The sequence below is a fragment of the Hylaeus volcanicus genome, chromosome 5, assembly GCF_026283585.1.
Source record: "Hylaeus volcanicus isolate JK05 chromosome 5, UHH_iyHylVolc1.0_haploid, whole genome shotgun sequence".
Lineage (NCBI taxonomy): Eukaryota > Metazoa > Arthropoda > Insecta > Hymenoptera > Colletidae > Hylaeus > Hylaeus volcanicus.
In genome coordinates, this window is record NC_071980.1 from 496,727 (window position 1) to 509,617 (window position 12,891).

The window sequence follows — 12,891 nt, forward strand, 5'->3', positions numbered from 1 at the left end:
TCAATTTTAGATAAAGTACGCCTTTCCCATTTTTTTACTAAAATCACAACGTTTTGAGCTTTTATTTTTCTACTGTAACCACAGAACTCCTCTCGTAGCGAGCCACGTAAGGTGCATTTAAAAACGATTGTTCGTCCTAATTCCAACATAACGTTAAGTCATCGACCGCAACGTTACTAATCAATTTATTCCGCTTCAAGTACGTTACGATCCGAAAAACATTTTCTTATTTACTGATTCCTTTCTTTAGAAGAAATAGCAGTTCGTATTATCGCGGAAAAAACGTGACTGATTAGAACAACAGTAACTACCTAACTACCGACAACTTGAAATGTGCATATTCACGCCGATAAGAATGACTACGAAATACGAATACGTTTGCTGCCAAGCGTGTACTACATTATTGAATTAAACGACTATGACGCTTGAAATTCATTCAATATTCCAACGTCTGGATACCAAGAGTGAATCGCATTAAAAATCAAGCAAACGATCCGTTCCATCGTGGTCTTCAAGTTCAATGATTGGATTCTTATCGCGAACGAAATGAAGGTCATCGTTGAGGTTTTCTATCTATGTATTTCTGTTCTAATACGTGTCAACAAACAGCTTAAAGATATCGCGAGTAAAAGTAACATAAGCAGTAATTCAGGAAACCGCGTGATAAAATTTATGGCCAGGGCCGTTTACAAAGCAATTAATAATTCCGTTGGAAATTTTGAAAGAAAACTTGGGATAGATGATTACACGCACGATGAATTTCTGTAAAATTTTGATGGTCGTTTGCAAGGCTGTCAGAAAACGTATAGCCTAAGAAAAAGTGATCGTTAAAATCTGAATCCAGCTTGAGGAAATTGCGGGATATAGTATTGCGCAACCGACAATTGAAGGAATGAAATTGATGGACATGGAAAAAGTCCAACTTGGATGTTGCATCATAGATGTAACGGCACGCGACCGTATTTTAAACTTATCACGGTAATTTTCTATGTTTCGAAAGTTTCGCGCTTCGAAAGAGGAAGAACTGCAATGCCGTATCATTACCGCAAGGTCATCGTGTACGGACACGTTGCCCCTAACGATACGTGTTTAATCGAACGATCCCTTGATCGCTGCACGGTTTTCATGCACTATAATTGTACTCTCTTATTTGCGCCACCTCGGCATCGCTTGACGCAATTCAATCTTGGAAAGATACAGGTTTTTACAAATGCGAACATGTATTCAATACTATCGTCACTTGTATTCAAATTAATTGCGAGAATAATAAACGATGAGAAAACAACAATGAATCGAACAATTTATTTTCCCTATAACTTTTAAACAAAATACAATCGATGAATTTTTCATTTGAACCTTTGTTTTTCGAAATTTGTTATGTCGCAGATATTTTTTTAAAGAATCAATATATTTTCTGTCATGTTGTATCTGTAAACGAGAGAAACGAATTATAAGATAACATTTAAAACTATAGGATTAGAAGTAACTGTGGAAATACAATTGATTAAAAGTGTAGTCGTTTCAAAGAAGAAACCGAGCAGGGAAACTGTAACACTGCAGCTTTTGCAGCTCTTATTAATTAACCGCGTTAAACCGTGATGAATCTAAATAAAAATGTTAATTAAGTGTGATTAGTATGAATGAGATATGCGTTTAGATGAATGAAATCGAGAAAAAAGTTATGATCGGTTTAGCGAAATGTTTTTAATTGAAGTATTGAAGGGGGATGAAGGGAAAAGGAAGGAAAGATTCGATCGGTGGCGCAGCGAAAAATCACAACACTTTCAGCGCGTTCACGTGGTCGAACGAAATAGATAACCCGATTCCTAGTTATTTTTTAAGAAGAACCTCTACTATTGGTGGAAATGGCGGATTAACAGGTCGCGTTGTTCGTAACGTCCTTCAAACGTTCCTATCGATTCTGAGAGTGTACGGAGAGACCAAACGTATAATACGATGTTCACCGTTGAAACATGTTAGTTCGTCGGTAACAGTGCTCGACCGGTTATCGCTGAATAACTGGCGTAACATTTGCTATCGTCGGGACAAGAATATATATATATCCGCCTTTTTATTTTGTTTTTTTTTTCTTTCAATTGGATCCTTAAAATCATTTCGAAAAATGTCAGATGACGAGGGAAAATCGTGGTGTCACTCGCGTCAGAACTGTGTTGTGCAACCACTTCTGACAGGTACTTATGATTTCTATACCTATCTTCAGAATTATCATATCGCGATGGGAAAATTCGAAAAGTAACCTCAAAATACGCGGTTCTATGTTACTTCATCGTTTACTCTGCTGATATATATTTTGATAATGATGTAACCACGTGGTGTTTCAAACTACAATCCACATGAACGATCCACAATGATTTTCATCCAAACATTTCATATATTATTCTCGTTTAATTCGATGAGTATAACGAGCTTCGTTGTTGATTTATCTTTTAAACGAAAGATTACCTTATCGGCAATAGTGCACTAATTATGATTCAATTTATTCAGACGTGAAATATTAAAAAAGATATAAAAGAGAATCATGTATCGTTATTATACCCAATTATCCTTAATGTAATTTATGAAAATTTATTGTAAATATATTTATTATTTAAACAACTTATGAAAAAGCGTAGAAATAAAAGTATAAAATATGTATTGTATATTCAAACACAACACGAATCTAATACCTGTTTACATATAGTATAATATATATATTTGTCCCTTAAATGTAAATATTATGATTTTAGATTTGTATCAGATTACAATGGCGTATGCTTATTGGAAAAGCGGAAAAATGAACGATCATGCTGTATTTGATCTATATTTTCGTAAAAATCCATTTCAAGGAGAATTTACTATCTTTGCTGGGTTGGAAGAGTGCATTAAGTTTTTGGAAAAATTTCGTTATTCTTCTAGCGGTACGTATCCGTGTATATTTTCAAACACTTTATATGTATATACAGACTTTAAATACAAAATATTAATTTTCCAGATATCGAATACTTGAAATCAACGATGCCATTGTCGGTTGATCAAAGGTTTTTTGAATACTTGAAAGACCTCACCCCGAAAGATGTTACGATATATGCCATGGAGGAAGGTTCAGTTGTTTTTCCTCGGTTAGTATAAAGTCTGTGAAACTTGCATGTCTTCCGCAAATATTATTCAGTTATGTTAATCATCGTCATCATTGCCATCGTTTAGGGTACTTTTTCTTGCGCTTAAGACAGCAGTTAGAGTTAATGTTCGAATGTTTATCGACATTACATATTTGCCGAAACATCAAACCTTAATAAGTTAAAACTTCAATGCAAATTGATATGTTATGCAGAATACCATTACTAAGAGTAGAAGGTCCATTAATAATGGTACAACTTTTGGAAACAACACTGTTAACCTTAGTTAACTATGCAAGTTTAATGGCAACTAACGCAGCCAGATACCGTATGGTTGCTGGGAAGAATATAACATTGTTAGAATTTGGCCTTCGAAGAGCTCAGGGTCCTGATGGTGGATTGAGTGCATCTAAATATAGTTATATTGGTAAATATATTTTCCGCTTTCATTTCTTATCAGTCTGTTTTAGATCAATCTGTTTTCAGCTTAGTTGTATTCATTATTCACATATAATATATTCAATTGTGACATGCTGTTCGTTATATATGAAATACATGCATATATACATACATGAAACTGAAACATCATCCACTTCTTTAACCATATATTTTAGAATTTCTCTGAATCAAAATCAATAAGCAGCAGCACCATTCTGTAACAGTTGGTACTGCCTTGGTGATGAGTAACAGTTTAAGAGGTCAGGTTAAATATATCTGGATGTGTATATCCTACATATTTTACACTCGCATAAAAAGTCACATAAAAGAACATAAAAAAACTGTATATACTTGTACATAGATGGAAATTAAAAAACCAAATTATTGACATTATAGAAATGTTGTCACATCCTTGTTTTTGTATGCTGATTTTCTCAATTTATGTATCAAATAACACACAAAGAACCCATATTTTGTACATATATTACGAAAACTTTGTAGCGTATAAATTGTCTTGGTATGTATGTTTCATTCATTTTGTTTTCATTTTTAATGAAATTAATATTTTTTAGGCGGTTTTGATGGCACTAGTAATGTACTAGCAGGAAAGCTTTATAATATTCCTGTAAGCGGAACACACGCACACGCATATATTACATCTTTTACTGGACTCGATGATTTGCAAGAAAAAGTGAGTGAATGATTTATGTGATTTCATCGACCAGTACTATATTTTATATTAATATTTGTTTTTTTCTTTTTTTTAGACGTTAGCACATAAAGAAACAGGAGAGGTTTACGATCTTCTAGACATAGCGTGCAAACATCGAGACTCCATTGCGGCTGATGTAGGAACACTAGTTTCTGAGGCTTCTAGTGGAGAATTAGCTGCTTTGATTAGTTATGCTATTGCTTTCCCGCAACGATTTGTCGCTCTTGTAGACACATATGACGTGAAAAGGTATGGCATTATGCTTATTTAATTTATAGTTTATTTGTCACACATTTCTTCTTTCTGAAATCATTTAACAAGTCTTTCTTTTGTATATTTAGTATAAGTATGTAAATATCGTATTTTAATTTCTTTCTATACACGGACAATCTACCTTCCTAACATTAGATTCGCATCTATGTTTGACTATCTGCATGTATGCATTTAGAATTGTATTGAAATGTACACTGTCATGTTTCTATGTCGATTATATTAACATATTAGAGCAATATGCTAAATTTAGTATCAAATTTTTTGTAGTCTTTGACCAATTGTAAACTTGTAGTAGAAGTAGTAGTATTTCATTGGTATATTCCCTTCAAACGAAAAATATATTTGACGGATTTAATACGTCCATTAGTAATTCTAATTACAAATTCACAAAGCAGGCATGATGAAACATGTGCACACTGTAGCCTAACAGGAGTGTGTTTATAGTATCGAAGCCTCGGCCAAGAGACAGGCATGTATAGCCAGCCTAAATGTAAAGAATAAAAGTCTAACAAATGGGTCCAATACACATGCCCAAAATGGCGTCAGAAACAATCCAATTATATCAGAATCGACTTCGCATCACAAGAATGGCTTTTTAAGACGAGGCGAATTGGGTGAGCTCTATGTGAGGTACGATATTATCCCCTCTGTCTGCTTTGCAGGATAAATCATCATTTTTTTTTTTAAATCTACAAAATACAATTGGTAGTTACATTACATTCATAAATAATTGATATACGTTGCTAGAACTTTTATTCAATTTAATGTTTGCGTTTTATTGGATCCGAAAATACTATATTTACTTATTATATTTATCAGTCATTTTTAATGCTTAAAATTACACTCTGATGGTTAATTAAAATGATTATGTTCTAAACATATTATTACATTTAATATGATTGATATAGACAAAGAAAGAATTAATTCTGTAAAGCGGGCAAATCTGTATTTTGCATAGTCATTCTCGTATCATACAAAATAAAGGAACAGGACAATAACAATATATTTTGGTACAAGTTTTGCAAGTTGTATACCGTCTTTGTTATAAATGTACGACCTTATATAGTACCCTTCCCAATTCAGCCATTTAATCAACTAAATCGATAATTTAATATATATATTTAATATTAAAAGGTCATGATAAACGTAACTTGTAATTTAAAAAAATTTTGATGAAATAATGCAAAATTTAAATCCCGTTAACAAAAACTTCATAATCTGTAAAATTTTGGAATTGTTAGCATGTTCTGTTCAAAGTTATTTGCCATATACATATTAAATCGGTAGGGACTTTGTGTGTTTTCACTTAATCGACCATAGTGCATGTCTCATACTCATATTTAATATACAATTTTAATGCTTATGGTAGATTTTAATGTTACTACTTACATTATAATTTTGATCTATGTAGAAATTTTGATCGTTACAATATATCTATACTTTTTATGTAGAATGTAAGGTATGTACTTAAAAAGATTGTTGCGTAAAATAATTTTTGTGTAAATTTGTATTGCGTTTGATCGTTTCTGTAATTATGTACGAATGTATGTTTAATTAATAATAGCAACAAAATTCTGTACTCAGGAGTGGTCTTCTAAACTTCTGTGCCGTGGCATTAGCTTTAAATGATTTGGGTTATAAATCCATTGGTATACGAATAGATAGCGGTGATTTGGCATACTTAAGTAATGCCGCGAGAGACATTTTTGAAAGAATTGCTTCCAAATATAACATACCTTGGTTTGCAAAATTGATGATTTGCGCATCAAATGATATCAACGAAGAAACTATTCTAAGTTTAAACGAACAGGTACATGTATATAGAATACACTAATGCAAATGCATTTTATAAACAATTTTGTATTTTTATGATAATATTGTTTTTATAGAGCCATAAGATTGATTGTTTTGGGATTGGAACACATCTGGTGACATGTCAAAGACAGCCAGCGTTAGGTTGTGTTTATAAAATGGTTGAGGTTAATGGTCAACCCAGAATTAAGCTCAGCCAAGAAGTTGGTAAAGTAACGATACCAGGAAAAAAAGATGCTTTCAGATTATATGGTGCAGATGGGTATGCTTTAATTGATCTTTTACAAAGATCGACAGAAGAAATTCCCCAAGTAAAACATAAAGTTCTTTGTAGACATCCATTTCAGGAGTCAAAGAGAGCTTATGTTATACCGACACGAGTGGAGTCGTTACATAAGGTAAAATTAAATTAAGACACATAAATTTAATCTCTGAATTTTGTCATTCTTACCTATCACTTCCAAATTTAAGTCACTCTAAACAATACAAATAATTAATGCAATAATAACTCGTAGGTATATTGGAAAAATGGAAAATTATGTCAACCGCTACCAACATTGCATGAAATAAAAAACAGAGTTCAGGAATCTTTAAAAACACTTAGAAATGATCATAAAAGAAATTTGAATCCTACACCGTACAAGGTGAGTTTTTACGCATGCTACAAAAAGTAATCGATATAAAAGTTTAAACAAAAATATAAACAATTATTATTAACAAAAGAAACCATTGATACAGGTGGCTGTTAGCGATGATTTATATAATTTCATACACGATTTGTGGCTGCAAAATGCACCGATCGGTGAACTTTCGTGAAGCTATGACTAAGTCATCGTTGCTAACTGGTTAGAACAAAAACCATAGTTGTTACAAGAACAATAGACCGTGCATTCAAATGGCCTACACATCAGATTAAATGAGGGTTCCAGACATTTTTCTTTTACACTCTTTGGAAAACCTCTATTTCTATAAGCATAGTTTGATTATAGTAGTATATTTTGATAACGAATCATCCTACAATATGTTTACATAATTTTATAAACATAGCACGGATTATCTTTAAGAAATAGTACAATCTCTAAGCAGTACTCTCAATCTGCGGTAACATACAAAACGGGTACACATAAATTAGCGATGCACAATTTAAATAGAAATAGTTTTACGTATAATTAAACAGAAAAGGTAACGAAATCGTTAATGTAAATTAAATGTAAATAATCGTCAATATCTTTTAAACATTTGTAACAAAACGTTTGTGAATGATCTTTTTTGAATTTTATAGTTTAAATAAGTTATGTTTTTTTTAGAGAAAATAAAAAATTATACAAAAAAACAATTTTGTAAAATAGACACACAGACAGATAAAAAAAAATCTAATGGTCTAAATGCCGTAAAATTGATTGAACCTTATTACTAAGATTATCTTTATCTTGAACATGTTTATATATAATTTAATCTTGATTTTGGATTATGTTATTATAATAAAGTATACTTTAGAATCTCGTGTATAATGTTTTAAGTATTAAACAAAATAGATTTTTACACAAAAATTGTATTGTACTTATATTATTAGATCTGCTGTTTTTCATAATATTGTAATTTAATGTAAGCAAACATAATAAAAATTGTTTTTATAGCAAGATAAATATGAAATCCAACTATTTATAATAATTATTTGGAAATCATTGTCTTTCCATTACATAAAATGAAATAAATTCTAACCATGGAAAATTAATTACTCTTTAAATATAACGAAAAGTATACTGACAATTGATATTTCATTTAATAATGATATAATTTATGACTTTCCTCTAATACTATTATTTTTCTTTGGTTAACAATCTAACAATTCAAGTTTTGTTCATATGAATAAGTCAAATAGGTGAACAAATGGAAGTATTATGTATTGTAGAAATTACGTGCGTTAATGATTCCATCAGATTCATTATGCATTGTGATTGTGAAGTACTGATCATGAAGAATACACAAGTATATACATACAATACTGATATGTACTTATATAAATACATACATACTTTCTTTTCATGAGTATATAGGAAAAGGAACATAATAAAATGAATTAGTAAATGATGTTCATATTTTACGAAGAAAAAACAATATTATTTCTACAAATTTATTTCATCAGAATAGGATACAGTACAGGTAACCTCTAATAAATTATAGAACAATAAACACTATTATACAGAAATTGGGTTATCTAATATACTTATTTGACGCAAACTCGTTGATCGATAATGGTACTCGTCGCTTCGTATCTTTTTAGAAAATTAATTCGTTTCTTTAACTCGCAATATGAAAAATTCATAAGTTTACGAAGTTGTTTAACAAAGTATGTTAGCTATTGTTTTGATTAACAACTACCTGAACGTAAACGATACTAAAATTTACATACATTGTATATATTTTATGTTTTGCAGCAGAAACGGTTAATGTATAATAAATCTGGATTAATATTAAAAGTAACGAACGAGGCAATCATTCTTATCCACAGTTAATTTCGATGTATATTAAATACAAATAAGCTTTGTAAATACAAAATATGAAAGCATTTCCTCAAACTATTATACAGTTTTGTCCATTTGTTGCTCTGCTGTATACCCTAGTTGTTATCGTTCTAACGACGTACATTAACGAAGAAATTACTCCAGTCTTCGTATTTTTTTGCATTCAAGTATATTTGAACTGGTATTCAGTATACAGTATATGTCATAATGCAACAACTATGGAAGTCGCAGTAATGGCAAAAAGAGAAATATATAATAAGGTAGCAAATAATACAGGATATAAATATTGGTACTGCGAGAAATGCATGAATTATACATGCAAACCAACGCAACATTGCATATATTGTAAAAAGTGCTTTCATTTTCGAATTCATCATTGTTTTTTCTTACGTGCTTGCATAATAAAACAAAACGTAGGCAATTTTATTTTATTTTGTTTTTATACATCGCTAACATGTATATACTCGTTATGCGCTCTTGGACCATATTTATATGAAAATATTACTCGTGTATTAAAAACAGATTCAGACTCTTTTAACATATTTTTAAACTTTTGTTTTCCTATTGCTTTTGTTAAATTAGTTTACTCAGGAGAAAATACTTACATACTGCTGGTGACAATGTTTGATACATTAGTTTCCATTTTATGTATTTGTCTGGTATATGGAACATGGAAACTGCACGTTTGTATGACAGGTAAACAGCGGTACGCAAACATATCAGGAAAACAAAGTCTGAGAGATATTTTTGGTAGTTATGGTCTTTTAAATATAATTTTTCCATATAACGGTCTCATAGGAACTAGGGATCTCAATGAGAAATATGAATTAAAACAAGTATGAATATATACTTGTAACTTATATGTGTAAAAATGATGCAATTTCATAGATACATGTATATATATATATATATATGTATATATACATGTATAAATATGTATAATGAATTAAATATACGTTTTTCGATTATTGCAAGTTGTATTATATTATAATAAATATCACATATATTCGATACATCTACACATATACATTTGCACAAATAAAATCAGACTGGTTCTGCACTCTTTACATAAATTTTCAGAGCTAGTAAATAAGTTAAATGATGAAACAACTTTGTATTCTTACATTCTTATATCTATAATACAGACTGCATTAAACTATTCACGATTTTACTTAGCTTTTGTCTAAATCATAAGAATAGTAAATGACGGTATTTGGCTTTCTACAATTGTTCTTAAAAATTATTGTAATGGAAGAGTTATTTTTCTATTCATTCCTGATGTGGTAGATTAACTTGCATACTTTTACGGAGAATCTTTCTTTACAAAAATATAGAACAATCGGATACTGATTTATAATATAAGTTAAAAAGAAGCTGACATGGATTTCTACTTGTAGTAATGTACAATAGATATTCTGTATATTTGCCATAAAATAATTTATTTTATAATTCTGTATGCGCATTATGTTGGGCTTTAAAGTCATTAGGATGAATAAATACTCCTTCTGCTGTTACCCATTCAACATGGGGACTACTAAGAGAATATTCGCCTACTACTTCGCTTTGACCATTAATTGGACTACCGTAAACCCTTCCGCTTACCGCTAAATATCTATAAAATAAAAGTGCTTTTAACTATTTAATATATATTTTCTCATATGTTTCTATGAGAAAAATAAGAATTAGGATATTTGGTAAACAATAAATAACTTACGTATCCGTATCTACATGCTTTAACATGATCGATTCATCTCTTTTCCAAAACTCAGTGTGACATACTAGAAGCCAATTGTCACCGTTATCACCTTCTCCCTTACTATCTCCATAAGCAGAAATTTCTTGTTTACCGCTAAGAGGTGAACTAACACGGTGAGAATGAAGATTCTTTTTTGTTGTTGTATGCTCTAATCTTATGATATCTCCACACTTGATTGGCGTTCTATTGTTAATTAATTTTGTTTGATATTATAATTGCATTTTATAAGAAATATAAAATATTTAATACATTATAATAACAACACACATACCCTCTAGTACACTGTCTCTTTGTTCCAGCTTTAACAAGCCAATACGAATTTCCATCTTCTTTTGTCGATGTACCAGTTACAGATTGTTGGCCACTACCACTTCCATATTTTACATCGTGGGAATGTAATCTGACTTTATGGTCTACATTCATTAATTTTAACATAGAACCACAAGTCACGTATTGTGTTCCTTTAGCTACACATAAAATATATAGTATTAGAGTATACGAATATTACGAAATTAACACGAAATACAATAGTAATATAATAATTCAATGTAATTGAGAAACTGATATTATTACAAATGATGCGATGATTAACTTTGACATTTCGTGTACAAACATCGATTTACCTTTGACAGAACTTGTCCAAAGAGCAAGTAACGTTAAAATCATAAACGGAAAGTAAACTAGAATTTCTTTCATGTTTTCGAACAATAATAAAGTGTTTAATTTGCAAACAGATAGAAGCCGAGAGCTCAATACACGTGTGTGCATCTAAAGCGTGGTGAGTTCCTATTGGTGTCAGTGATGACACGGTTGGTTACGTTACAGGTTACAGCTGAGCGCGCAGTACTGTAACTATAAGAAATGATGCGCGGTCCCAATTCTTTTATACTTCTATTTTTCGTTAAGCCAACTAAAGGTACCAATTTCACGCACTTAGATACTTTACTGGCGCATCCGGTGATCTCTGGCATTACTGATTGGTGTATATGGCTATTCAGTGGTTCACAATTTTTTTCCAATTTTCAATTACATTTTTGAGTATTACTATAATCTATGATTATATTTTCTCAAAGCAGTATCAATTATCAATTAACAATTTGTAATAAAGGAAACGTAAATAGATTTGAAATAAACTGTTACAAAGATGATTAAAATGTGTTAAAATTATGTTATATTCATATTTATTTTGTAAACATTTTATAAAACAATGTTTTTCAGTTTATCTTAAAAAATTATACAATTACAAGCGTTGTATAGAACTACATTTTTCTCTTTCTATGGAAAAAACATGTATCGGTTACACTAAAAAATGCAACATACTTGGAATCATATTTAATATCGGAACAAGTTTTCGATAAAGTTACGTGTTATTTTATAGCGTTGCGTTTGAAAAAATACACTAGAATATAATGGAATATATAAATTTAAAAATAATTACTTTGATATAGACAAATTTTATAATAATAATAATAATACAAGTATTCCAACTTTACTCTGCGCAATAAAAACTTCTTATCGATATTCCCTTAATTGATATTTATACTCCAATCATGTGTAACTTTTAACATGAAAAATACTTTTTGGAAGTTATATAATTAATACATAATTTATACATTTGATTATCGAGTGATAGGAATGAAATACTTTACGAGCAGGCATTTAATTCTGCCTTCTTATTTGAACGATTCTAATGTAATTGTACAAACGTATCGAGGAACTGTCCAAGCATTCTCCGAATGCACAGGGTATCGAGTTATAATGATCGGCGATGACAAACACATCGATTAATACTCAACAACTTTTGGACGGGTCTTAACGTAAACATAAGCTGCTATTACAACAAATATCGCAGCAATTGTAGGTAACACGATTGTAAAGACGCGTTGTTTATTTTCTAAAAATTCCTTTTTTCTCTCCTTCTTCTGTTTGTTTGTTTCTTTCGTCTTTCCCTTCAATTGGCGCATCTTCTTGCTATAAGCAAAAAGAATATAATATATAAAAATATAAAAAATATTAGCTGTACGTATACCTTTAAAAACACATGAAATTAAACAGTTGCCCTGTTTGACTTACTAAATTTTGTTATTAATATATCATTAAGCACATTACTTGTTATATGGTAAGTGAAATACCATTATCGTTTTAACCGTATTTTCTAGATGATTTGTTAAACTATTGATATCTAATATATATCGAACAAATTTATAATGCATATGTTTATGACAGTTTAAACGCCACTAAAATATACACACTTTTCGA

The 12,891-nt window shown here is 30.4% G+C and overlaps 3 protein-coding genes across 8 annotated transcripts; 2 read left to right on the forward strand and 1 right to left on the reverse strand.

Moving 5' to 3' along the window:
* Positions 1–1,734: 1,734 nt before the first annotated feature.
* On the forward strand, positions 1,735–7,850 carry LOC128876198 (nicotinate phosphoribosyltransferase). Of its 5 annotated transcripts, none has more exons than XR_008456965.1 (12): positions 1,735–2,192; positions 2,748–2,918; positions 2,993–3,119; positions 3,332–3,543; positions 4,127–4,245; positions 4,322–4,515; positions 4,984–5,169; positions 6,124–6,349; positions 6,429–6,613; positions 6,699–6,749; positions 6,867–6,995; positions 7,090–7,850. XR_008456965.1 is itself a non-coding variant. In XM_054122368.1 (12 exons), the coding sequence occupies exons 1-12, from the start codon at positions 2,123–2,125 to the stop codon at positions 7,165–7,167; spliced, it is 1,761 nt and encodes a 586-aa protein (XP_053978343.1). In that variant the 5' UTR covers positions 1,741–2,122; the 3' UTR covers positions 7,168–7,850. The 5 variants fall into 5 exon arrangements, 4 of the variants coding, with proteins under 4 accessions (XP_053978343.1, XP_053978342.1, XP_053978344.1 ...); XM_054122368.1 differs by having other exon boundaries at positions 1,741–2,192; positions 6,686–6,749; XM_054122367.1 differs by having other exon boundaries at positions 1,759–2,192; positions 6,429–6,749.
* Positions 7,851–8,107: 257 nt separating this feature from the next.
* LOC128876201 (palmitoyltransferase ZDHHC22-like) lies at positions 8,108–9,718 on the forward strand. Of its 2 annotated transcripts, none has more exons than XM_054122373.1 (2): positions 8,108–8,514; positions 8,790–9,718. In XM_054122373.1, the coding sequence occupies exon 2, from the start codon at positions 8,912–8,914 to the stop codon at positions 9,716–9,718; it is 807 nt and encodes a 268-aa protein (XP_053978348.1). In that variant the 5' UTR covers positions 8,108–8,514; positions 8,790–8,911. The 2 variants fall into 2 exon arrangements, with proteins under 2 accessions (XP_053978348.1, XP_053978349.1); XM_054122374.1 differs by having other exon boundaries at positions 8,793–9,718.
* Positions 9,719–9,833: 115 nt separating this feature from the next.
* LOC128876202 (stromal cell-derived factor 2) lies at positions 9,834–11,499 on the reverse strand. Its single transcript, XM_054122376.1, has 4 exons — positions 11,256–11,499; positions 10,904–11,099; positions 10,591–10,815; positions 9,834–10,488 (listed from the first exon to the last, which is right to left on the reverse strand). Exons 1-4 carry the CDS (start codon positions 11,398–11,400, stop codon positions 10,320–10,322), a joined length of 735 nt encoding a protein of 244 aa, XP_053978351.1. The 5' UTR covers positions 11,401–11,499; the 3' UTR covers positions 9,834–10,319.
* Positions 11,500–12,891: the final 1,392 nt, after the last annotated feature.

What these genes read in the sequence shown, in the direction of transcription:
- LOC128876198 (XM_054122367.1), top strand. Translation starts at nt 2,123, where the DNA reads ATGTCAGATGACGAGGGAAAATCGTGGTGTCACTCGCGTCAGAACTGT. An exon ending in GGTTCAGTTGTTTTTCCTCG is followed by an intron (nt 3,120 to 3,331) that starts GTTAGTATAAAG and finishes TATGTTATGCAG; the next exon opens with AATACCATTACTAAGAGTAG. An exon ending in GACACATATGACGTGAAAAG is followed by an intron (nt 4,516 to 4,983) that starts GTATGGCATTAT and finishes GTGTGTTTATAG; the next exon opens with TATCGAAGCCTCGGCCAAGA.
- LOC128876201 (XM_054122373.1), top strand. Translation starts at nt 8,912, where the DNA reads ATGAAAGCATTTCCTCAAACTATTATACAGTTTTGTCCATTTGTTGCT.
- LOC128876202 (XM_054122376.1), bottom strand. Translation starts at nt 11,400, where the DNA reads ATGCACACACGTGTATTGAGCTCTCGGCTTCTATCTGTTTGCAAATTA. An exon ending in AAGAGACAGTGTACTAGAGG is followed by an intron (nt 10,816 to 10,903) that starts GTATGTGTGTTG and finishes AATTAACAATAG; the next exon opens with AACGCCAATCAAGTGTGGAG. An exon ending in AAGCATGTAGATACGGATAC is followed by an intron (nt 10,489 to 10,590) that starts GTAAGTTATTTA and finishes TTTATTTTATAG; the next exon opens with ATATTTAGCGGTAAGCGGAA.